Below are 21,575 nucleotides of genomic sequence, written 5' to 3' on the forward strand. Positions count from 1 at the left end.
TCATGTAGCACTTAGCACAGTTCTGTGAGGGGAATGCTTCGGAACTAATGATCTGTACCATAATTTTGTTAGTGAAATATGTTAACATGGTATGAGTGTGAAACTGTGGAAACCCCACCCCCCAAAAAAGTAAGGAACCTGATTACCCTGAGATGTAGCTATGAAAAGTGTATATAAGCTTAGGAAAATGCACTGCAAAGAATGTAAGCCAAAACTGTGTAAATGATACACCAAAAGGGTGACAGTAGGAGTGAGGAGGAACATCTGGCATTCGCATAGGAAGTACAAGGTCATTTCCATAAAATATGGGTCTTTTACGTCTCTCCATTTCTCATTAGCTCTTCCCTATTATGTTTTTTGTTAACTTTTAGTGAAAGTTCTGAAATAAAAACAACTCTGGCGTACCCATGCTGTATATGCAGGGGAAATGGAAAATGTTGGACCCCTGCATCTGTTTAAAAATCACTGCCCTTTGCTGTTTCTATCCCGAGGCATCAAATAACCAGTTTATACCTGTAAGGTGGCCTTCTCTTCTCGCCTGCATACTTGAACAGGTCATCTGTGAAAAACTTAGGCACCCTGTAATCCTCCAAGAGTTTTCTACGCTTCGGGTGCTCTCCATAGCTGCTGTCAAATATATAGAGGGGACTGTCATCCCGCGTGGTCTCCATGTATTCAATGTAATATTTCATTTTCATCTTGACAGAGTACCCATCATTGTCCTCCCCACACTTGAATTTCTGGTTCCTGTATTTGCGTTTCAAACGCTCCAGGGTCCATTTCTCTTGAGCTGGCCATCCTGCCTGAGCATTTAAGAGGACAACCGGCTTGTAAGGCTTCTCAAAACGTTCAATAAATTCTTCCACTGACAAATGGAGTGCGTCTGCTCTATCCACATTGTCCTGAAAGATGGATAAAGTGTTCTCAATGCAGGATAATGCACATTTAACACTGCAGAGTAATAGTGACCATGTTAAGTTCCACAGAACAAGTGCAGAGCAAGCCTTATACTGAATCAACCAGTCAATAAGAAATATACATTAAGCAGTCTTTAAAATCCCGCCACCCAAAAAAAATCTTCCTTAGTTCTACAAGGAGATAGACTCATCCAGGCAACCAATAGGCAGTGGATTTTATTCTGAATGCATCTGAATAATAGCACTATGTGATCTACACTTTTAAAAATATGTTTTTAAATGGCCAGATAATCTGATATGCTTAATGAAATACAAGAGATTCTAGACCTTAACTGGCACCTTCAAGGAAAAACATTGTGTATGGTAATAATTATTTTAATATAATTTCTACAACACTTTAACAGTGCAACCATATACATGCCTATTCAAACTGATTTCAGCAGGACTTACTCTCAGATAAACAAATACCGGAGGGCAGCCTCAGTGTACAAAGGAATTTAAAATATAGCAATAAAAGTGACAATTACAGATCCCCCTTTAGATATGAAAGCTTCAAAACACATAAATTTTGTTCTACACTGAAAACATGCAGTTCTAAATGATTCTATTCTTATTCCTCATTAAAATGAAGCACAGCACTAACAATATCCTAATTGCTGAAAAGTATATCTGAATCATCACCATGAAACAATGAGTGAAATCAGAGGGATAGAGAAAACATTGCAACTTAATCCAAAGGCACCCAAGATTCTTGCTGCAGCTAAAAGTTCTCTGTACAAATAGTGAAGTACTTGAATGGAAATTTCCATTCCTCTTCATGCATAAATTGCTATGCATTAAGATAAGATATTACTTTGTATTTCAACACACATCAACAGAATTCCCCCCCGCCCCTACATTTATGTCACACCATAAAGATTCCAAAGTTTCAAGATAACCAAGTTATGTCAAACAGTCAGATCTGTAAACATCTGCAACACATGAAGCCTGATCATATGGAGATTTGCTCAGAAGTCCCACCAAGTTCAATGTGCAGAGGATTGCACATTAAGAGTAATTTTATGGTCCATAATATTATTGGAAACAGACTATTTTTGGTGTGCTTATGATTTGAATTTTAAATGGTTGCTTTCCACTCTGAGAGTAGAGTTACAGATACAAAAAAATAGAGACCAGAAGCCTTAGATTAATGTTTCCTTGATAACTACCCACTGTAAAGATGACACAGGATTCTATGTTACATAAGGAAACTTGTCACCATGAGCCTCTGAAAATTGTTTCCCTTATTCAGTGTTAGAAACTCAGATATGTACACTAGGTGGCAAATAACTCCTTAAACCAGGATTACAGTCGCCCAAACAGAATGTCTAGCTGCCATTTCTGTGCCAGACAACTCAAAAGTTGTATTTTTCAGTAAGACATTTGATTCTTAAAATTCATTCTATATGTGCAGATAAATATAATGGATAGAATTCAACTGGATGTGTTGCTAGTGTGTGAAGACAGTCAAGATCCAAGGATCCCCAGGCTTGCACCTCCAGATGGCAGAGATGTCAGGTGCCATCCTGGCACCTGGGCATCTTCACTTGGTCACAACTGCTCTTGGCACCTGGCAAATTTAGAATGCTGTATACAACAAGTTCTACTTTGTGTCGCTTGTTCCAAAACTATTGAGACAAGATTTGTACAGTTTCTTGAGAATATGGAAGTTCTTGAGTTAACAACCGATTTATTTCCCAGATCTCCAGCAACAAGTGTTCTACCACTTTTCACAGCATACTCATAAGCTCACTCTCTCTGGGTCATTGTACCATATAAAATAAAGAACCATGGATGGCAGGACAGTGCCAAACAGCTTTCTGTTCCCAGGGTGTGCTCTGAAGGCACATAGCTGAAGCTATGGAGGTGTTCAGTCTGACACCGCCTGGCAACCACTTATATGCCACCTTAGGTTCCATAGTCAGAGAAAGCAGGACAAAAATGGAAGGAAATATGGAAAGAGCAGCTACTTATGCTCTTGCAAAGTACTTTTTTTTAAATGCCAATGGGAAAAACCCCAAATCTGCAGCAACAGTTGCACTGACAAGACTAAAGCCTTATCCCCATTTATGTGACAGTAGACCCCACTGAACAACACAGTAGCTTGCTTCTGAGCTGACATCTATCAGCTTGCACCACAGAGTTAAGTGAAGCATGCAAGTGCATACAAGCAGCCTCTGGTGATTGCGGCTTCCAGTCCAGGAAAGTTCACACCACAATACACCTTAGTCTTCAAGGGATCACAAGACTTCTGCTTTCCCTATACCTGTATACATATTATATACAGTGTGTGTGTGTGTACACACACACCCTATGTGGCTTTATGATGAATCAAAAGGGAAACCGGCACGCGTTCACGGGGTGGCTGCTGTGGGTTAAGCCCCTTTGCCCCTAGGTAGGACTGGCACCCGCCTAACCTTGCCCGGTTTCACGCAGGATCCGGCCTTGAGCCTCTCCCCGACTCCCTGCGCCCCACAGCCCTTCTCCCCCTCCCCGCCCCGCCATTTTCCTGCCCCTTTTCACCTCCCCGCGCCCGCTTCACCTTGCAGGCTGCGGGGCTAAGCGGGAAGCTCTCGCAGTAGTTGTGCCGGGTCCAGTCGAGGGAGTCCTTGAGCTCCGGCCGGGCGCTCCGCTTCGCCTCGCGGATGCGCTTCTTGCTCTTGTGGTTCATGCTCCCGCTGCCGGCGCCTTCGCCTCCTCCTCCTCCTTCGTTCGCCGTCTCTTCAGGCTATGGATCCGCCGCGGAGACACCCCGCCCCAAGGAGCAGCGCCCCGCAGCTTCCAGAAACCTCACGCCCGCGCCTCCTCGCTCCGCCGCCAAACGCCGCTGCCTCCTCAGCCTCGCTCCAGGCATCGCTCCTTCCCATTGGCCGGCGCTTCTCGGCCCTCCCTCGCGCAGGCAGCGCCGATTGGATGACTCTGGCAGCGGAAAGAGGGCGCCGAGAGGGAAGGATTGGAGCAGGCGGAGGAAGCGGCGCCGCCTCCGCCGCCATCTTGAGAAGTCAATCGCCCACCTTCAAGGGGCTGCGTCGCCGTAGTGAAATGTGCAAAAGTTGTGGCAGGCTCTTACCATTGTTGTTTTTATTTAAAAAAAACGGGAACTGCACTGCCGTTTAGGGAGGAATGGTGCATAAGATGTGGCTGGCTGGCTGGCTGGCTTGGGTCAGAAAGCTCATTCCCAATGTCAGTCTGGATTGTAAGAGGAGAGGCTGAAAGAAGAGAAACAATCACACAGCCATGTGGCACCGTGAAGACTTAATCCTAACGCGTAAGGTTTTGTGGGCTCGAGATTCCTCAGATGCACCGTGAAGCGGCCTTGAGGTCACGAAAGCTTTTTCACCAATGCATGTGTTCATAAGGGGACACACACAACTCTTTGGGTGGTATTCAACTCAGGGGAGACCCACTGAAATGCAAGAACAAATTAATTTCAAGTTAATTTCAGTAGGTGTACTCTGAATAGAACTTCGTCGAATCCCACCCTTCGTTTTTGCTACACGACAGTTACCACTTCCAGGAAAGAAAGAGACGCATTAAAGGCTGCAACCATCGCTCGAGGAGATGGTTAAACAATGCATGTTGAATCATACTTAAAGTCAGTGGCTCAGCCCCAGCAAGTGTGCAAACGACTGCAGCAATTTATGGACAAAGCATGCTGGATATGCTCCGTCAGTGTGAGGTGCTTTATATTTCTTGGAAACAACATGTGGCATTCCTTATTTGCTTCCAACCCATAGGCATTGCCGGACTCTGCGCAGGGATGAGGACCATGTCGCAACGTGGGTCTGATCACAGGTGCCTGATATCGTGCATCGGATGGAAGTGGGTCCCACGGAAGTTCTTTAAAAAGAACCAAGAACTAAAAACTTCCATGCATCTAAGTGGGCTCTGATCCACGAAAGCTCCTGGCCATTATCAGTCAGCTGCTCTTCGCTGTGTGTTGGTTCAGGTGTTCTGTCTCCGCATTTCACCTCATCTTATTTTTATTTTAATTCCGGAGTAGTAATGCATTAATTGAACCAACGGGGGTACTGCAGGGGAACGCCTGAGAACCATGAAGAATGAGTAAAACAAAAATTAAAAGGCGAGGGACCTCTGCTGCAGCACAAACTCCATCGTCCCGTCTGCTGCTTTTCCCTAATCCCACCCTTCTCGTAACTGGCTGCGATAGGGTGCTTGGCCGGAAGACGCCTTTAACGTTCTTGACTGCGAATGGTCCACTTACACATCAGTCCATAGCGAGTAAGATACAGCCAATGCTCAGGAAGCACCTCATGGTTGTCTGTCTATGTACAGTACCGGGAGCTTTCCTTCTTGCGGGGAAAAGGGTTCCCATGTGCGAGCCGGAATGCAAATTCAGTGTGAGGGAGTACAGGTTTGCAGGAGAGCATCAGGAGGAGGAGGAAGAAGAAAGAGATCAGCTAGTGGTGCTTATTCCTGAGGTGCTGATCCCTTATCATTTTTTAAATGCGTATTTGCAGGAAGCAGAATTTGGAACTATGCAATTTAAAGCAGAAGAAATATGGGGCAGGAGATACATATACAGAAATATATGCATCAAATGGGTCTGCATTTACTAGTAAATTGCACACCAATCATTTGGTGTTGCTTGCCACTTAGAGACGTTTTAATGAAAGCCGCTTAATTTATTTTGATAGGCAAAATCACCTAAGTTGTTTTCATGTTAACTCCTAGGAGAAAACTAAGGGCAATTTTGTAGGATTTTTAAAATGTTATTTTTTGTGATAAGCTTCATTTTAAAATAAAACGTATTGTGAAGATGAAAAGGTAGCCTTGTTATTTTAGTCCCACCCTGCAAAGGTTTGGCAGGACATTCCGTTGCAAAAGAAAAGTAATGCTTTTTTTCCAAATCTGTTGACAAGGAGGTAACAATGACGACATTTCATCTTAGTTCAGGACTATTTAAATTTCAAGTATTGATCTGAAAGTGGAAACCACTTAGGTTGCAATCTTGTGCCCACTTACATGGGCATAAATCCCATTGAACTAAATGGAGCATTCTTCTGAGTAGAGATGTACAAGACTGCACTGTTAGTACATTATGCTGATTTTTTTTCTTAGCGTTCACCAGCAGCTGGAAATCTGATGGCTCTTCCATAATGTTCCTGTGATCCATTGGCACAATTTGTTCCATTATTTGTGAATCACTGAAGTAAGGTACAGGTGATCATTTTGTAGGACAAATCAATGAATTCAGGAATTTTTTTTCCGTCTCTTTTGTATCTCAAGCTTCTATTTGCTCTGCAGATCTTTGCCACTTCTACTCTCTCACAACTAAACAAATCACAGCATATATGCACTGTCTCGACCATTTGCACACGTTTATGTATGGTTCATGCCTCAGTGATGTGCCAGACTGGGTTGAAACTTCAGCACAGTTTGCATTTATATTTTTAAAAATAACAGGAAGAGTATGTGTGTTTGCCTGTGTATTTGTCCTTTATGCACAAGTGCTTTATAGGTAATTTGACTTCTTATCTATATGTGTTAATTTAGCAAATACAACGTATGGTTGACAAATGCTTCCATAACATATCTTTTCTTTTTTTGACGTTGGCTATAACCAGTGCTTTCTTTCTGGGGGGACGCATACCCCTAAACATTTTGTGAATCTTTGTGTTTTTGTCTATTTACTGTACTGTATTTATTTCCTCCGATTTAAACTATAAAATGGTGATTTTCTTGAGTCAAAATGAGAGTACCCCTAAACATTTTTTTAGAAAAAAAGCACTGACTATAACTATGATAAAGTTACAAGAGTTAACGTTACTGGTGGAATAATAGTGGCAATGCTGACATTCTTTAAAATGTGCAGATGTTCAATGCTGCTGCTAGCCTCTTTTGTTTGAGATTGTAACAGCACTTTAGATTACATAGACTCTAATGAATCCTGGAGTCATTACACATGGTAGCATGGTAGTATTGCTTGGCCATCTAAACAAGAGTTAACGGTCTCAGTTGTTGTGTTACATCACTTTTTAAATTGTTTATGTGTCGGGTCCCTATCCTGGCAACCAGCAACCATCATTTTGCTTCACTGAATTTCACTGGCACTGTATAACTGATCAATGACAGCAACTCCTTTTATGGACACCCAGCAGAAAAAAAAACAATTGTCTTCTGCAAAACAAACATGATTCCCCCTTGATCTATTACACAATTGCAATTGCAGCTCTTTCTCAGTATGTGGTTTCTAATGAAAAATTCCATTACAAAAAGGAAAACTGATGAAAACTTAAAATGCACCTGTATCATGTTTCTTTAAAAGATGTTTCTGAAGCAACCATGTTTTACAGCAAGATGTCCTTTTTTCAGGTCCTTGATCCCCAATATGGCATGTACGTTTGGCCCTGTGCAGTGGTTCTGGCCCAATATGTGTGGTTTCATAGAAGACTAGTCTGCGGCAAGAGAATTTTGGAGGTGAATCATCGTAATCATTTTATTATCATCTTCATCATTATAAAATTTACCTGACCTTTGCCAGCAGGTCCCAGTGCGGGTTACAATTAAAAAGTGAAAATAGATTAGTCACAGGAATAGGGTAGGCCCTGAAAACACACATGGAAATATAGGTTTATAGTATGAAATTATAATATTAAAATAAAGTAAACTATGTTTTTAAAACATGTGTGTGACCCTTCAGATGCTATCAAACTCTGCAACACAGAGGGCTTTGACAGGATCAACTCTATCCACTGGAAAATCCTCTATAGTATTCAGGAATTCCTAGTTCCATAAATCTCTGGGACATGGACCATATCAATAGGGTAGCAGACCTTGCAACTATATCTGCTTCCCCATTCAAGCTTTCCTGCTAAAAAACTGCAACAAACAAATGTAGACCAGACCACAACTGTTGACACAGTTCATTTCTGAAGGAAACGCTTAATCAAAGATTAAATAAGACCTTAGAAATCGGATTGTGCAATGAGGCTTCTAGTGAGTAAACTGCTGGTGTTTTCGTTTGTGTCATTTAGCAGTTATCGATGATCATGAGGAAGAAACACACCCAAGCTGCAGTAAAGTTCTGAACTCATTATACGTGTATTTGGTGTTAAAAATCAGTTTTTACTCTGTTTAGATTGGAGCAGGTGTGAGTCTTCCTGGGATAGTGGCAGCAAAATGTGGAGCAGAAATTATATTGTCAGATAACGCAGAATCCCCTCAGTGTTTGGACAACTGTCGAAGAAGCTGCCAGATGAATAACCTCTCAGGAGTACATGTCATAGGACTCACCTGGGGTCATGTATCACCCAGTCTATTGGCCTTACCTCCAGTGGACATTATTTTGGCATCTGACATTTTTTTCGAACCAGAAGGTAATTCTAAAGTTTTATCTACTGCTGTGCATGTTCTGATCATCTACAGCATAGAATTTGACACCAAATTAAATTGGTGTGAATGGTGGCTACAAAAACCTGAGTAGTTCCTCAGCTCTCCAGGCCACTCCTGTCTGCCATGTGTGTTATCCAAATTGCTGAAGAAAATATTATTCCCCTTGATTTATATTTTTTTTTTTACAGAGGCTGCGGTTAACAGCGCAAATGTTGAAAAACTGGTTCCACATGCAAATTCTGTCCACTGCATGTCCATAATAATGGACAGGCAGTAAAATACTAGTGATGTGGAAACTAGCAAAGGAAGTTAAAAGGAATAAAAAAGGATATTCCTTCCTTAGACTATTCTTAGAGCACTTAGACTATCATCAAAACACAAAGTATGAGAGCTCTGCAATGACAGAAATGGTAAATCGTTGATTTAGGCACTGCAAGAGTATACTAGGATAGAGTAACTTAGAAAGTAAATGGAAGTTTTTCTTAAATTACTTAATTACTGACTCATGGAAATCTAGTGAAGTATTTATATCTAGCGAATATTTGCTTTTCATTAATATGTATCAGACGCTTAGCATCATTGGTCAATTATATGAAAATGAATTCATTTTCTTATATTCCAGTCTTCCTTCCAACAAGAGCAGAATGCCCAACATGTCCACAATAAAAAAAACATATGAAGCTGTTCTGGACCATTACTCATCTTGGTCAGCATTTTCTATTGCTAAAAGTCTATGTGAAAAAAGCAACTTGGTCCTACACTTTTTTTTGGATATAGTTTTGATCAGGGCCAGATTCTTAAGCAGGCTAAGAATGCAATGACCTGGGGGCCACTATTTTCATAATGCTGTGGTGGTTTTAAAAATACAGGTATTGGAACAGCAACAAAAATCCCTTCAAGCACATCAGAAATGAAAACTGTAGTTACAAAAGTATTTTGTGTGTTTGAATTTGTAGAAAAGTCCATCAAGACTGTTAGCAAAGTAGTAAAAATAAAGTTTGAGAACCACTAGTCTATAGGGCTGGAGAACCTGTGGTCCTCCAGATGTTGCTGGACTTTTAAGTCTCATTAGCTTGGCTGTGAGGATTTGTAATCTATCCCGACTTGCTGTGGAAATCATGTAATGAAGTTTTCAAACTCTTCTCATTACCCAAGGTATTTTAATGAAGCCAAATCCCAACACCTGTCTGCGAAGTGTCTATTCCACCATCAAGCCATGGCCCAGTCCCCTATGAACTATAATACTGTTGATTCAATTGTTGTTCAAGTGATAGCACAATGAATTGGGCACCAGCCAGTCTTAAGGTTGTAAAATTCTGCATACTAGATGGCACCTGACACAAATAGGACAGCAACACACCTTCCTCACTCTTTCGTGTGCTTGTAATCATTTTAATTTTTACAATCTTAGGAGCTGCAAATAACCATTATCATGGCAGTACGGGAACATACACTGTGGCCTTTTATTGATATGTGGTAGAGGCAGACTATTCCACCAGCACTTTCTTCAAAAAATTAGTCCAGACCAGTAAAGGCTATGTAAAGCTACCCGATACACACGTGTGTGTGTGTGTACAGTGTAATATTCTTCTGCACTTGTCACATGGGAAGAGTTTATTTTGAAATGGGAATCAGATACAATGGTTGTACTTTTATTCAGCTGGATAAACAAATAATATAGTTGCAAGAGTGGGGAACCTTTGGTTCCCCAACTCCCATTAGCCTAAGCCAGTGTAGCCATGGGCCAAGGATGCGGTTGGCAGTCCCATTCACTACCCATTATGTAGAAACTTGGTCAAGATCTGAAAAACAGACAGAACTCATGTGCAAAACTGGATGAAAGCCCCACACACTCTAAAAGAACAAAGCCTGTATGAAGAGGCTTTTTAGAATAGATGTTACTACAACTTATACTTCTGATAACAGTGTTTATGCCATTGTACAGCAAAATATAGTGCACATAATTTACAAACTTCTACACATTTATATCCCTTCTCCAACATGGAATAAATGGCAGCTTAGGTTTTTAAAGACCAAAGTAAAAAAGGCACAAAAGTAAAATGCCACCACTTTACAGTATTATTGCATTAAATACTTCCATTATTTCATAGACTTTGAAGATGTTATAAGTACAGTGCACTACCTAATGGAAAAGAATCCACATGCTCAGTTCTGGACTACACATCAAATCAGAAGGTATGCTTGTGAATTTCCAATTTTGGTATTTTGTTTCAAGCATTTTCACAGGGCATACTGATTGACCTTGGTCTAAAATGTGCACACTATTAGTTTATTACCATTTTTGTATTATTACAAGGTGTTCTGTGACTTGTAACCTTGAAGTGTTACTGAGGAGCCAGTTTTAAAATATGTTGGCGATTACACAAGCCTAGGTATTAAATGAGAAAGATTCAAGTGCTGACTGGTGTTTCTTTCAGTGCTGACTGGACTATTGAAGGACTGCTTCACAAATGGGAAATGGAAAGCATCTGTGTGCCCTTGCAATCCTTTGAGGCCAACAAGGAACAACTGGCAGGCTCTACTCTTCCGGGGAGACATACTATTGAAATGCTGATCCTCACAACAAATAAAGCAACCAAGTTGGATCCTGTTACTGTTTAAAAGAGAAGTTTGCTTTGATGTGTTTTAAAATAAAAGTTATTTACCTCTAACACATTTGGGTTGGATATACTAGCAAGCTGTACATTCAGCCAGTTTACAATAGATGCTGTTTAAACAGGCATGGCCAAACTTGGCCCTCCAGATGTTTTGGGACTACGATTCCCATCATCCCGGACCACTGGTCCTGTTAGCTAGGGATGATGGGAGTTGTAGTCCCAAAACATCTGAAGGGCCACATTTGGCCATCCCTGGTCTTAAGTAAATGGAGTTATGTGGCACCATGAGGTGGTGCTTTTCCTTGCATTTCAAGGGTTCCCCCTAGTAGTCTTCTCCCGACATTCAGCAGTGAAGTAGCAGTTGCCCCCAACATAGCTGTCAATGTACACAGCATGTTTTAAGTTTTAGTGCAGCCATTCTCACATTAAGATAGCATATTCTGCTTAGTCAGTTTAGTTTCCTACTTCATGTATCTACTACCCAGAAAACACCTCCAATGACTTATGTGCAATATTCCCATCTGTGTGCTCTACTATATACTGTGTACTGTAGAGGTACATTATTGACTCCTATCCTGCAAATCTGGAACAATTCATACAAATTTCAAAGGAAAAGTACTCCAAATGTGATTTGTTATATATAAATGAAGGTTAATACACATTAGCTACTGTTCTGAAATAGGACGACAGATTTTGTTCGCTTCTAACATACAAAGCAGAGTCAGGATATAAGAGTTCAAAAAACTGAACACCAAGTAAGTGTTTTATTAAACTACAGACACAGTGGTTATAGTATAGAATGTTGTAAGAGATACTCCAAATCAGTACTTACAGAGGAATGAATCAAATGCTTTTAACATTACATTTGTTTATATCCAAGTTCACATATGTAGATGGTCTAATTTACCATTCTGGAAAAAAATAAGGTGTGTTTACCACCAGCTAGATGTGCTCACTGTATGCTCCGTTATTTTTATGCAAGGCCCGGGTGACTGGAAGTGCAGTTGTCAGGCAATTATAATTAACTGGACAGCCATTTGTTTCTGCACGACAAGGCATCGTTACAGGAGCAATCAGGAGAAAACAGGAAACAGCCAAGCACTCTGCACTGCAACACGCCACCTTAACAGCTAACCAGCATTACTCAACTGCTACACAACTGCGCCTAGTGCACAAAAATACATAAGAGAAGAGATTAGAATTTTGTCTGATAAAAACAAATTGTTCAAAATAATTGTCAGCTGTAAAGTTTAACGTTTGACTTGTAGATACTATTTCAACGAAGTATTTGCAAATGCATTTGAATTAAAAATTTCAGAATTTGATACTAAAGGCAAAAATTGAGCATGTGGACAGCATTAAGCTATTCAGCATATCACAGCTGCATAGATCTTTAATAAACTTGAGGAAGCAAGTTAGTTATCACTTTTATTTGCAAAATCAGCACTACATGAACAAAAATGAAAATTTTACCTCACATATCCAAGCCAATAATGAAATCTGTAGTCGTTCACTTCACTAAATTACAAGAAATTTGAATAATAGCAACAAAATGGCACATAAATGTAAAAGTCTGCCATTTGAGGCTCAAAAGTAAAGTAAAAGTTAGACAAAGTGTTACAAAATAACCTTTTCAACAGCTGGTTGGTTGTGCCGGGATCTCTCCAATGGACTGGCGATTCTAACGATCGTACTTCCTCCAAGGCTTCCTTTATGTAGGTTTCTCATGTTTTTGACGTTATCTAGGTTTGAAAAAGGTATAGTTCAGCAAGGTACCCCTTTGTATGTCCTCCATATTTTATGGATGCTCTCAGATTCCTAGTAATACTGGCCTTGTCTCACTGTTTTAGAAATGTGCAATGCCCACCTCCCACCATGATACTGGATACTAATGTAGACAGCATGAGAATTTTTTGATACTGTTGAATCTCCATTATTGATGTTACATAGTGTCGGGCTAAGATTGAAGTACCCTTAACCTGAATCCAGCCCAATTCACATTAGGCATTAGTTCTTATTCAAAACCTTGAAGAATCATTAAATAGTTGTGTAACTTAACAATTCTAGGCCCACTTCCGTTGAAAAAACAGGACCAAACAATTTGAGGGAGGTTAAAGACACACTATCCATTTTCCCCACCCTACATATCCTTAGAAGCCCACAATCGTACTTTAGATAAAACTGATTTCCATTAGCTCTTGCAATTCACCTTCCACTTTTAAAAATATTGGATGCCGTTCAGCATTGTAAACACAGGACTGATTGGTCATTAACAGGATAGTGTATCTTTAACATTTAAAGACAAACCTGCTCCAATACACGCCCACAGAAACTGGTCCCTGGAGGATCAGCCAAATCAGTTAAAATCTGCAATACTGGCCAATATTCTTTAAGCAAACAGGAGACCGCAGCTTTAAAGGGGAAAATGCAGATGTTGGGTAAGAACAGTAAGAAATAGTCATTTCAGAAATAGGTTGCGTCTCAAACAATAGATATTAAAAAGCAAGCTATTAATTGCAACAAAACACATATAGTCTCTGTAAAAAATTGCATTTTATTTTATTAGCCATAAGCTAAAATGCCCTCCTCAGAAACGAACATGCCCCATTAGGATTTACTCACGCTAGAATCCTGTCTCAAGAACCCAATACCCACTAGAGTGCTACAATACAGCATGCAAATACAGTAGGCCGCCAGACACGTTACCATATTCTTAAGATGACACAGCTCCTTCTTCTTCGGGAGACTTAGGAGGGCTCTTAGAACGGGACCTCGACTTCGATTCCCTCTTTGAAACAGGCGGGGGGCTTCTTGATCTGGACCTGGACCTCGATCGGGAGCGAGATCTGGAGGCAGAAGAGGACTTGGACTTCGATCTTCTGGCAGACCTGGACTTGGAAGTGGAACGAGACCGGGATCGTGTGCGGGATCTGGACTTGGAGCGGCTGTACCGCGATCTGCTTCGGGACCTGGAGCGGCTCCTGCTTCGGGACCGGCTGCGACGTCGTCTTCTAGGACTGCGGAGAGCGGGCGGGTTAGAGGAAGGATTGAGAAGGGAGAAAAAGGGCGGATTGAATAACGGCTAGAAACTCACAATGCTGTTTCCCGGCCAGATCTCGTTTATGACGCCTAAAGGGGAAAACTCCGCGTCGCCCATTCGATCCCTCGCCCTCGGGGATCACGTGGCCCAGCTATTTTCCCGCCGACCTGAGCCAAAGCGATCCGCAAAGAACACAGGCCTTTCGTTTGCCACCTCAAGTTACTCGCAACAATCACTCCCTTTACCTTCACACGCCAAAGATCCCACTTTCCATACACCCCTCCACCAGCCCAGCCTTGGCCTCCGGAGCAGCCGCGGGGCCTTCTCTCCCCCCCCTCACTCACCTCCTGCTCCGACGTCCGTAGCCTCCGCTGCCGTACCGGCGCGGAGGGGGCCCCCGGCGGCTGTGGTGGGAATCGGGCGGCCGCCCGTAGCGGGCCATCTGGACGCGCAGTTCCCGCCCGTCGAGCACGGCCCCATCCATAGCGTCCATGGCGTCCTCCGCGTCGCGCTTGTCGTGGAAGCGCACGAAGGCGAAGCCGCGGCTCTCTTTGGTGTAGCGGTCGCGGGGGATGTAGACGTCCCCGACGCGGCCGTACTTCTCGAAGACGCGCCGCAGCGTGTCCGGGGAGGTGCGGTAAGTCAGGTTGTCTACCTTCAGCGAGGTCATGCCTTCCACGTCCGGCGGCGGCCGCCCGTAACTCATAGCAGCGGGAGGGGAAAGGGGGGAAAGGGAAGGGAGGAGGGGGTGACGCCGGAGAAGCGGAGCGGTGACGGGGGTGGGAGGGGGAAGAAGGCGCGTGACGAGAGGGCTGGGAGTGAGGAGTAGCGGCCGAAGGCCTCTTCCGTTGGGGCTGCAGGTGTCGGGACCTGCGGTCGGGTCTCAAGCGCGCGGACAGGGCCTCATTCGCTCACCACCATCTCCGCGCAGCCACGAGCAAATGAGCGAGGTGCCGCCCTTCCCCGAGCACTTAAGCGCCACAAAATGGCCGCCTGTGACCCGGAAGCAAACCGCGAGACCACCCTCCCCCCTCCTACTCCCAGAGCTGGGTCGATTCAAATTAAAAATCCGTTTTCGTTTTCCCAACCGAAAAAGTCATGGAAACGCGCTGGCGGCGCAACTGGGCCGTCAAGGGAGATACTGTAAACTTAATTACAGGGTTTTGGACGCTCAGGCGCCGTTAGGTTTGAAACCCCGGAAGAGATTACACACACACGTATTATACATAAATGTCTGTTCCTGAGGACTATGCAATGTTTTTAAATTTGCTGAATCAAATATGAAAACATGTTCTTTAAGATTTTGTTTATTACAAGTTGCGCGGGTTTATTTCTTTTTAAGCGTTCAAATAGCGCTTGTCGAAAAAGAGGAAGTATTGGATTCAAAATGGCGGCTAAGGGAGAGCGGAAACTGATCTTTAGGGAGCGCGCGCGCGAAATCTGTAGTACACACGTAGCGTGCACGAGAGCCTTGGACGGTTTAAGGATGTGAGGCGGAGCGATGATGTCCTTCCTGCCGCAGTGAAGAGGCGCGAACTAGGGTTGAGGGCGTGGCTACCTTTTGCCCCGCCCATTGCTATTAGTGCCGAGTTAGGTGGAGGAGATGTTGATAGGAGCCGTGGTCGGGGGGGGGGGGGGTGGAATCAGAAAATAATAGCCCGGCCGTGTCTTTTATCAAAAGCAATCATGACACCATAAAGCAAGCTTTTTGCTAAGGGGACTGCAGATTACAACTGGTGCATTAGTGAATGTGAACAGCAAAAAAAGTAAAAGTTTGGCATTTTAAAAAACAATAGACCTGTGTTACTGTATTTTGTTCTATGGAGGTTTATAGCCATTATTACAACCTAACCTACCAAACTCTGTTCTGTACAAAAGTATTACAATGAAGTAAACAGATTTAAAGACAGGTTAATTAGTAGTGCTCCCAAATGGAATATCTTTTTATTGGGGCAATGCACTAGTGAGTTAATAAGGCACCCCTTTTGGGTTTGGCTATGAACAAAAATAGTGTTTGGCTACTTGATTCCACAAGTGAAATGTTTAGCTGACAAAATTCTGAAATATTAGAGGTCATCACTCTGATTTATGAAATGATGGTAAGGTAAAGGTAAAGGGACCCCTGACCATTAGGTCCATTCGTGACTGACTCTGGGGTTGCGGTGCTCATCTCGCTTTACTGGCCAAGGGAGCTGGCGTAGAGCTTCCAGGTCATGTGGCCAGCATGACTAAGCCGCTTCTGGCAAACCAGAGCAGCGCACGGAAACGTTTACCTTCCCGCCGGAGCGGTACCTATTTATCTACTTGCACTTTGACATGCTTTCGAACTGCTAGGTTGGCAGGAGCAGGGATCGAGCAACGGGAGCTCACCCCATCGCAGGGATTCGAACCACCGACCTTCTGATCGGCAAGTCCTAGGCTCTGTGGTTTAACCCACAGTGCCACCCGCATCCCTGAAATCATGGTAGAAGCATCTAAAAACAATGCCTCCCAACCTTTTTATACACCAGCAATATCTTGCCCACATTCCAAACATACCCCTGAACCAGAATGTATCACCACCTAATCTGTTGTGCCTCATTGTCACCAAAAAGCTGCATGGGAATGTGTAACAGTTAATTAAAAAAGTGGTTTCCTTGTGTGATGGAAGAATAAAGTAATAGAAATTATTACTGTGTTAACAGTACACGTTATAGCCGAGTAATTCACATTCTAGTACAGTATGGAGAAAGTAAATTAAACACTGACACACATAACTTGAATGCCCAATTAAGTAAATGATACTTAGATATCTTACCTCTTTTTACCACTCATTGAGATTATATAAATATATGAAGCAGAAATGAATGTTTTTTAAAGGGAGTCAACAATTCCTCATTAAATGTATCATTTAAATAACCAAGCAAGTCCTTTGCATGCTTGCCTTTTCTGTGTTGACTAAGAATGGAACATTCAGAACTGCATTTCCCAGAATTCATCAGGGCTTTCTTCCTTTTGGTCAGCTGACCTGACTTCTGTACTGCTCTTTAGTTCCTGTCCAGCATGAACTGAATGCTCTCTTCAGGAGTTCCCTTTGTCACCACGTGATTTAAAGTCTCTGGGCCAAAAACTGACTCAGAAGATATGATGAGGAAGTAAAATGTCAAAGAAGATCAGCTGGGGCAGAATGCTTCATCTTTTGGGAGAGCTTGCTGTTGTTCACTGTGTGAAAGGTAGTATTTTCATTCCTGTTGCTTGGAGATTTTTCTCTGCTATTATTTTGCTTAGCTACAGTTGTACATGATTTCCCTTCATTTGTCAGAATATATCTGTCGATGCCACAGTCAGTTTTACATATGCGCTTATTGTGGTATTTGTGTTGTCTTGACAGAATTTTTTTAAAAAGAAGCTTAAAGGGTAGTGACCCTGCCCCAACTTCAGCCGGAAAGCTTTTTGAGGAAACACAAAATGAATCCTGAGACAAAAAAACTGTTGAACATCATTGTTCTAGGAACAGCCTTTATGTTTATGTTCACTGCTTTCCAAACATGTGGGAATGTTGCGGTAAGTGAAAATCTAAGCCTACCCCTTCCTACCTTCCCCTGAATGCATCCCTTTCCTTTCTTCATGGTGCTTCAGTCTGGTTATATTGTTTTGGGGCTTCAAGCACATGTAATGTGATAACTCTAGTTTTGTTTCTTCTAATCTCTCTAGATTTAGAAATATTTCTGAAGCTATCTAGTGCTTTTAGAGAACACAGAAAATGATTAGGGCTGGAATCCTAACCTCATTGCCTGCAAGGATAATAGATCTCAATGAGCTTCCAAGTGAAAAACCATGTGATTCCCCACACTGTCCTGTGTAGCATTCAGATGATCTTTCAGAACGTAATGCTGAGGCATAATAATCTTTACTCTGTCTCTGTGTGTGTTCGTGTCTGTGTGAATGCAAGGCAGAATAATCACCAATTCTATAGCTCTGCCAGGACTGATATATACCCCCCCCCCCAATATTCCAGGAGCATCCCAGAGGCTTGGGATTCATCCCAACATTCCTCTCCAAACACCACTGGGGAGGAGCCATGTTAGTGGCCTTTTTAGTGGGAACCAGGGGAATGGTTCTGGGGGTGGATGCCCCCCTCTGAGGATGGACCTCTCTCTTTGGCCAAGGAAAGGAAGATCTGCAAATTTCTATGGCCCTGGGACACCCTCCCATGGACTGTAGGATTGTATTCTTAACTGCCAGCACTTGCACATCTCTTTTATAGAGAGAAACCCATGCCTCTCTAGATGTTGTTGGAGCACAGTTCCTATCATCCCTGACTATTAGCTATGCTGAGGCTAATGGGAGAAGGATTCTAACAACATTAGGAGGTTACCATGTTGCCCATCCCTTTGTGTGAAATTCCGCTTTTTATCACTCCACCTCGCCCCAATCCCATGCATGAGGTTTCCTGGGTGTAAGGGGTAGAATTCAATGTAGCGCTAATGAAGCATACATACACACAATATGGTCCAGTCTCACAACAAGACACCCCCCATGTGCCCCCTAAACCAGTTCTGGGCTTTCATCCAACCCTCCAGAGCAGATTTTGGGCGGGCTGGCAGGCATTTGGGGGGAGGATGGAGGAAATTCCTGTTGTTCAATAAGATCTTGTTCCATGCATGCAACATCAATCCTGTCCTCAATAAGCAGGAGTGTGAGAGAGTTATTCCCTTCCTAGTTCCCTGTGGATTATACGTAATCAAGGACACTTCCCACTCATCAGCTAGAATGTTCCATTGTAATCTCATTAGTGTTACCTGTTCAAATGTAGGTTTCAGAATATCTGTTTGTTAAAGTAATGTGCAGTTTTGTCTTCAGGAGAAGGGGAGAGAAAAACACTCAGGGAGCTCAGAAAACCGATGTGCAAAACTCTTAACTTACTCAGGCTATCAACTTTCGTTTGCATCCTTGCTTTCTGTTTTTGCAACATTAGTGATTATGAAAACCTGTGTTCACGTGCTGAATGAGTCAGTGAAAATGAGTATTACAATAGCAACTACCTAATTCAAGGTGTTGCTTTGAAGTTTAATAAGTGTTTTAATTGCTCTTACTCTGTAGTTTGATTTCTAGTTCTGTTAGGTATCTCAAGTATTTATTATTTTAAAAAATCTTTAGATACCATATTTTAATTTTTTTAAAAATTCTTTCTGTACAGCAAACTGTTATCACAAATTTAAATCACACTGATTTCCATGGCAGTGGCTATACAAGGTACTCTTTTTGTTGCTTTTGAGTCGCACTATGTACTGGGTTCAGACATAATGGAAAACAATCATTCTCCCTATCAATACCCTGAGTTCCTCCTTTTTTATTTGGAGGTCCCAAACAGAGTTTCAGAGCTAAGCATTTCAAGCTAAACAGCTAATACAATGTGTCGGAATGCTAGTCCCCATCTGCAAAGCAGTGGAAAAAGTGCATGAAGAAAACTAGCCTTGCACCGAAGTGTCAAAAAATAGAAACCCCTCCATTTTGTCCCCTTATGTGCATGCCTCTCTTGTGGGGGAAGGGGGTGGGGGTGAGAAGGCAAGCCAGTGTCTAACTCGATATTTTCCCTGTCCATTTCACTCACTCATAAGGAGTTATGTAAATAAATTGGTGATATCCTGCAAAGCAAACTCTGCTCGTTACACAGAAGTTATCTGTCTCTTCCAAAGTTGAAAGTCCTTAACAAAGAATGTGTTATAAACACCCAGAAAAAAGTAAGGATTAGCCTCTGGATAAGAAGTTACAATGTGCTAACAGCATTTCAGCTTAAGATACAAATTATACATTCCTAGTTATTTTCATATCATAGTGTGAGGTAATTGCTAAAAGACAGTAACTCTAAATTATGTAAAAATGCATATACAGTGGTACCTCAGTTTAAGAACAGCCCTGTTTATGAACTATTCGGTTTACAAACTCTGCAAAACCAGAAGCAATGTCCTGGTTTGCGAACTTTAACTCGGTCTACGAACGGAAGCCGAATGGTGGAAGGGCACCAGTGGCGGGAGGCCTCATTAGGGAAAGCGCGCCTCGGTTTATGAACGGACTTCCAGAATGGATTACGTTTGTAAACTGAGGTACAACTGTATCTGCTTGTTTTGTGAAATGTATTCTGTTTCCATGATTGAGCTCTCCCAATTTATAATGTTTTGATGCAAACCATGGAAGGGAAGAACAATGAAAATGGCTAAAATAATAATTGGCATCCTTTGACTACTAATGGCTAAATCATTGGATATGTGTGAATACAACTTCCTACATGTCCTGTTTTGTGTTGTTTTTGTAGAGGGACCTAAAAATTGATTGGACTGGACCTGATTCCTTTTGAAAATCACCCTCAAGATCTGCTATTAACCAAGGATTCCCCTCCTTTTGTGTTGTGAGGTCCAACTCCTGCCTCCCACATGACTGCTTTTATCAAAAATGAAAAGATGTCGTGTTTGGCCTAGTTCTGAGCCAGATTTCCTGTTACATTGCAGATCTATGAAGGCATACAGTCCTGTGTGACATTAATTGATAGATACAGTTGAGGAAGGCAAATAATGGCCAAACTGGACATTACATAACTGACCACACTAAACCTCCTGATGTATATTCTGATCCAGTTCACACTAAATACATTACTTCTGGTAAATGAGCCACCATAGATACTAGAGGGCCATGAAAATTTGTGTCCCGGGCTTTTTAGACTCATCTACCCATGTACTGTCTGAAACCAAAGTGGCACATTGGTTGCCATATGTGAAATAAGTTGGCATTATTTTCATCTCTCCTACCCCACTATTAATACATTTAAAAATTCTGAAATGACATTGAACGATATCCTAATATTTATTAATAATTAGTGTTACTTTCCGCAGCATGGCTGTTATTTATGGGGTGTTTTCGGCATCCAATCTTATCTCGCCTTCGGTGGTTGCCATCATAGGACCACAATTGTCCATGTTTGTTAGTGGTATCTTTTACAGGTAAGTCAAAATATGTAAGTCCTTGATGTTTCCTTCTGGCTGTCTACCTTTTATTCATCTACCTTTGGAAGGCTTATTGTTCTCATGTGCAGCATCAGCAGGTGAGGAACTGAGGAACATGAGATAGTGGTTAGTGTGTTGACTTTGGACACAGGATGTACAAGTTAAAATCCCTGTACAACCATGAATCTCACTTGGAAGCCCTGATCAAGTCATCTTCTCACAGCTTAAATCAACCTCTTGGGGTTGCTGTGAGGCTAATATTTTAAACTGAGCTTCTTGGAGCGGAGTACAGTGTAAGAAAATAGTGGTTGTTAGATTGCATGATTGAAACAGCATATCATGATGTGCTTTAGTGATATGTAAAACTTTCAGATATATTGAGCTGCAGTATTTTTTGCAGTTGGAGTAAGAAATTGACTTTAATATAATATAAACTATTGCAGTTGTAGCATCAGCAATTTTAAAACTGAATCCCATACATTGCCATCTTTTCAGCATATATATTGCCGTTTTTATCCAGCCTTCTACTTGGAGCTTCTACACAGCCTCTGTTTTCCTTGGAATAGCAGCTGCTGGTAAGCCTTTTCTCACCACGCCTTGGTTCTCGTGGAACTTTAAAGCATAG

General features: G+C 42.2%; 4 protein-coding genes across 18 annotated transcripts in view; 2 read left to right on the forward strand and 2 right to left on the reverse strand.

Annotated features, from left to right (window-relative positions):
- Nucleotides 1-3,825, reverse strand: part of JMJD6 (jumonji domain containing 6, arginine demethylase and lysine hydroxylase) — an 81,698-nt gene extending 77,873 nt beyond the window's left edge. For 4 of the 8 annotated variants that reach the window (XR_013982440.1, XR_013982441.1, XR_013982442.1 and 1 more), the window contains exons 1-2: nucleotides 3,499-3,823; nucleotides 514-902 (exon numbers count right to left, since the gene is read on the reverse strand). Coding sequence is in view for 5 of the 8 variants with exons in the window: in XM_080993863.1 (XP_080849989.1) it covers nucleotides 514-902; nucleotides 3,499-3,627 (518 nt within the window). In the remaining 3 variants the exon portion in view is untranslated. Of the gene's footprint in view, nucleotides 1-513; nucleotides 903-3,498 lie in introns of all 8 variants that reach the window. The other 4 variants (XM_080993861.1, XM_080993862.1, XM_080993864.1 and 1 more) reach the window with 4 other exon arrangements.
- Nucleotides 3,826-4,680: 855 nt separating this feature from the next.
- On the forward strand, nucleotides 4,681-10,986 carry METTL23 (methyltransferase 23, arginine). 2 transcript variants are annotated; one of them, XM_080994013.1, is made up of 5 exons: nucleotides 4,681-4,778; nucleotides 7,293-7,397; nucleotides 8,059-8,296; nucleotides 10,424-10,508; nucleotides 10,751-10,986. In XM_080994013.1, the coding sequence occupies exons 1-5, from the start codon at nucleotides 4,773-4,775 to the stop codon at nucleotides 10,932-10,934; spliced, it is 618 nt and encodes a 205-aa protein (XP_080850139.1). In that variant the 5' UTR covers nucleotides 4,681-4,772; the 3' UTR covers nucleotides 10,935-10,986. The 2 variants fall into 2 exon arrangements, with proteins under 2 accessions (XP_080850139.1, XP_080850138.1); XM_080994012.1 differs by lacking the exon at nucleotides 4,681-4,778 and adding an exon at nucleotides 5,003-5,398.
- A 673-nt stretch (nucleotides 10,987-11,659) lies between these two features.
- On the reverse strand, nucleotides 11,660-14,955 carry SRSF2 (serine and arginine rich splicing factor 2). 5 transcript variants are annotated; one of them, XR_013982494.1, is made up of 4 exons: nucleotides 14,315-14,955; nucleotides 13,637-13,947; nucleotides 13,238-13,341; nucleotides 11,660-12,672 (listed from the first exon to the last, which is right to left on the reverse strand). XR_013982494.1 is itself a non-coding variant. In XM_080994079.1 (3 exons), the coding sequence occupies exons 1-2, from the start codon at nucleotides 14,674-14,676 to the stop codon at nucleotides 13,644-13,646; spliced, it is 666 nt and encodes a 221-aa protein (XP_080850205.1). In that variant the 5' UTR covers nucleotides 14,677-14,955; the 3' UTR covers nucleotides 11,660-13,341; nucleotides 13,637-13,643. The 5 variants fall into 5 exon arrangements, 2 of the variants coding, with proteins under 2 accessions (XP_080850205.1, XP_080850204.1); XR_013982495.1 differs by having other exon boundaries at nucleotides 11,660-12,095; nucleotides 12,560-12,672; nucleotides 13,238-13,947; nucleotides 14,315-14,954; XR_013982496.1 differs by lacking the exon at nucleotides 13,238-13,341 and having other exon boundaries at nucleotides 11,660-12,095; nucleotides 12,560-12,672; nucleotides 14,315-14,953.
- A 1,838-nt stretch (nucleotides 14,956-16,793) lies between these two features.
- Nucleotides 16,794-21,575, forward strand: part of MFSD11 (major facilitator superfamily domain containing 11) — a 28,316-nt gene continuing 23,534 nt past the window's right edge. Inside the window, exons 1-5 of one of the 3 annotated variants that reach the window (XM_080993915.1) lie at nucleotides 16,794-17,182; nucleotides 17,341-17,513; nucleotides 19,150-19,205; nucleotides 20,840-20,947; nucleotides 21,446-21,525. In XM_080993915.1, the coding sequence (XP_080850041.1) occupies nucleotides 17,418-17,513; nucleotides 19,150-19,205; nucleotides 20,840-20,947; nucleotides 21,446-21,525 (340 nt within the window). In that variant the 5' untranslated portion in view covers nucleotides 16,794-17,182; nucleotides 17,341-17,417. Of the gene's footprint in view, nucleotides 17,183-17,340; nucleotides 17,514-17,663; nucleotides 17,837-19,149; nucleotides 19,206-20,839; nucleotides 20,948-21,445; nucleotides 21,526-21,575 lie in introns of those variants that run through there. The other 2 variants (XM_080993916.1, XM_080993917.1) reach the window with 2 other exon arrangements.

This window comes from Podarcis pityusensis (genome assembly GCF_964106645.2).
Source record: "Podarcis pityusensis genome assembly, chromosome: 2".
In the NCBI taxonomy this organism is placed as follows: Eukaryota; Metazoa; Chordata; class Lepidosauria; order Squamata; family Lacertidae; genus Podarcis; species Podarcis pityusensis.

Excerpts from the sequence above, each read along its gene's own strand:
- METTL23 (XM_080994012.1), top strand. The coding sequence starts at position 5,018 with ATGAGTAAAACAAAAATTAAAAGGCGAGGGACCTCTGCTGCAGCACAA. Across the intron at positions 5,399-7,292 it reads TAGTGGTGCTTATTCCTGAG|GTCCTTGATCCCCAATATGG; the intron begins GTGCTGATCCCT and ends TCCTTTTTTCAG. Across the intron at positions 10,509-10,750 it reads ACTACACATCAAATCAGAAG|TGCTGACTGGACTATTGAAG; the intron begins GTATGCTTGTGA and ends TGTTTCTTTCAG.
- SRSF2 (XM_080994079.1), bottom strand. The coding sequence starts at position 14,676 with ATGAGTTACGGGCGGCCGCCGCCGGACGTGGAAGGCATGACCTCGCTG. Across the intron at positions 13,948-14,314 it reads TACGGACGTCGGAGCAGGAG|TCCTAGAAGACGACGTCGCA; the intron begins GTGAGTGAGGGG and ends CGCTCTCCGCAG.